This window comes from Trichosurus vulpecula, chromosome 4 (genome assembly GCF_011100635.1).
Source record: "Trichosurus vulpecula isolate mTriVul1 chromosome 4, mTriVul1.pri, whole genome shotgun sequence".
NCBI classification, from domain to species: Eukaryota; Metazoa; Chordata; class Mammalia; order Diprotodontia; family Phalangeridae; genus Trichosurus; species Trichosurus vulpecula.
Genome location: NC_050576.1, coordinates 396,537,253 through 396,540,056, shown reverse-complemented (window position 1 = coordinate 396,540,056; position 2,804 = coordinate 396,537,253). Strand labels below are relative to the sequence as shown.

The window sequence follows — 2,804 nt, the reverse complement described above, 5'->3', positions numbered from 1 at the left end:
CTTGTAAATTCCATCTCCTTCCCTCTCTCCCAAATTCTGACCATGATGATAACTGAAATTTCACATTTTGCCCTTATATTTCCCTTCTCCACAAGAAAACACCAATTGCCAAAATTTCAAGGGACCACAACTCTCCATCTATAAGAAAGTCAAGGATAATATGAAAAAGAGGTTCTCACAAACCACCTTCACTTCCTCCTTGGCTTTGGCCAGTCTTCAAAATGTTTCTCAGGAATCAATCACTTCTACATTTGTATGTGTATGCAGGGTGCTTTACCTTTAGAAATTATGTCAATGTAACTGAGCACAAGTAGGGCAAAGAAAGGAAGGCAGAGAAATGCATACAGGAGTATATGGTATATGTGGAATAATATGACGGGAAATAAGAAATAAAAGCTTACGTTTATGGTCAAAGAAAAGGAGAAGAGATATTTTGTTGTCATTCTGCCATTTTCAGTCATGTCCAACTCTTTGTGACCACATTTGGAGTTTTCTTAGCAAAGGTATTATAGTAGTTTGCCATTTCCTTCTCCAGCTCATTTTACAGAGGAGAAAACCGAGGCAAACAGGTTATGTGACTTGCCCAGGGTCACACAGCTAGTAACTCAGGCCGAATTTGAACTCCAGGCATGGTGCTTTATCCACGGTGCCACCTAGCTGCCCAAGAAAGAGATATAGTCTCATAAATTGTTACTTTGGATAGTATCTATGGTTTCTATAGGGATATATTAACCGTACATGTTATATTGAAAACCAGACTGAATATGGAGACGGAAGAGCTTGATATTTATTACTTGTGATGACCTTAGACAAATCTAAACCTCTGACAGAAAAGTGTGCTGATTAATGGATCAGTCTCAACCTGGAGAAATGTTCCTGGAGGAAAGCTATAGGATTTTATTTCTCAGACTTGCCCTTTTCAGATTTGTCATCTGTACTTGGATGACAGCATAGATGTTGTGCTTATCAGATTTGCAGAAGAAATGAAGCATAGAGGCATGGCAAAATTGGAATCCAAAATATTGATAGGCTACAGAGGTAGATTAAAGCTAGCAAGATAAAATTTAATAAAGATTAATGTAAAATACTAAGCTTGAATTAAGCTAATCAAATGCATAAGTATTGAGTTAGGGAAGATGTATCTAGAAAGCAGTTTACCAAGAAGTGAACAAAACCTTCCAGATCTGCTCTGACCCAATATCACTTGATAGGGTAATTCTTATTGCCTGTGGGTACACAATAAAACCAATTCCACCAAATTCTTTGTTGTACTAATCTTCATCTTCATTGATAGATGATGTTTGGGTATTGTGACAAGCTGAAGAATAATCAGATGTTATCAACTATAATGATAAGAGGATAGGGCTTCCTGCCATTTAAAATTAATTGAAACAATTGGTATTTAGCCTAGAAAATAGGAGGGATTAGGTTATTATGGAAATTTCAAATATTTCAGTGGCATAGTATCAAAATTCCAGAGCTAAAAGAGACATCAAAAGCCACCATGTCTAGCCTCCTCATTTTACAAATAAGGAAACTAAAGGGGCCCAAGAAAGCTAAGTGACTTGCACATAATTGGCAGGATTGGAACTCAAGGCTTCTGACTTCATAACTCATCCTTTTTCTATTTTTTTTTATAAATTTCTTTATTTATTTTTAGTTTACCAGTAAGTAAGTAAGTAAGATGTAACAGGTACGTAAGTTAAAGCATGATACAAAAGGTACTATTCTTCCTTGCACATTTATATAGGATAAAGCATTATTGTAGACAGCTAGGTGATGCAGTGGATAGAGTGTCAGGCCTAGACTCTTCTGAGTTCAAATCCAACCTCAGACACTCACTGGCTGTGAAACCCTGGGTAAGTCACTTTGCCTCTGTCTTCTTCAGAAACTTAGATGTAAAATAGAAATAAGAGCCTTTTCCATCTCCGGGAGCCGCCGCGAGTGCAGCCCCTGCCATGTCAGCCCTCCTGCAGTGGATGGTCCTTTGGAACTGCTCCAGCTTCTTGATCAAGTGCAACAAGCAGACGTACAGCACCGAGTCCAACAATCTCAAGGCCCGAAACTCGTTCCGCTACAACGGGCTGATCCACCGGAAGACGGTGGGCATCGAGCCGGCCGCCGACGGCAAGGGCATTGTGGTAGTGCTGAAGCGGAGGGCAGGTCAGAGGAAGCCTTCCACTTCCTATGTGAGGACCACAATCAACAAAAATGCCCGGGCCACACTCAACAGCGTCCGGCATATCATCCGCAAGAATAAATACCGGAAAGATCTCCGCATGGCTGCTCTATGCCGGGCCAGCGCCATCCTTCGAAGCCAGAAGCCAGTGGTGGTGAAGAAGAAGCGAACCCGCCCACCCAAGAGCACCTAAGGTGCCAGGCCTGCCTTTGGCTAATAAAGTCAGTCTGCCCAACCAAAAAAAAAAATAGAGATAAGAATAACCTAGCTCCCCGGGTTGTTGTGAGAATGTAATGAAATTCTATTTGTAGAAAATTAGCTATTGGTATCCTGTTAAACTAAGCTAAAAGCTTATGGTCATCCTTATGTAGTCTTGTGAACAGGGGTTAGGAGTATGTGAGAGGAAAGCGCTGCAGGATGCACAGAGCAGGGGAAGGATGCATTGAGGCTGAGTGGCTTTGGATTCTAGTCTTAAAGCTGGACAGTACAGATGTAAATTAAGTGGGAGTCTGGACTTCCTTAACATAATCCACATTGATAGTGAAAAATGACTACATTGTTGTAATAGTTTTGCTTAAAAAATATTATTGGCACACAATAATGAAGAGTGAAACAAGCAGAATCA

The 2,804-nt window shown here is 40.4% G+C and overlaps 1 protein-coding gene across 1 annotated transcript; it reads left to right on the top strand.

Moving 5' to 3' along the window:
- The first annotated feature begins 1,940 nt into the window (after nt 1–1,940).
- Nucleotides 1,941–2,415, top strand: LOC118848382 (60S ribosomal protein L28-like). The gene has a single exon (XM_036757242.1). It carries the CDS (start codon nt 1,959–1,961, stop codon nt 2,370–2,372), a length of 414 nt encoding a protein of 137 aa, XP_036613137.1. The 5' UTR covers nt 1,941–1,958; the 3' UTR covers nt 2,373–2,415.
- Nucleotides 2,416–2,804: the final 389 nt, after the last annotated feature.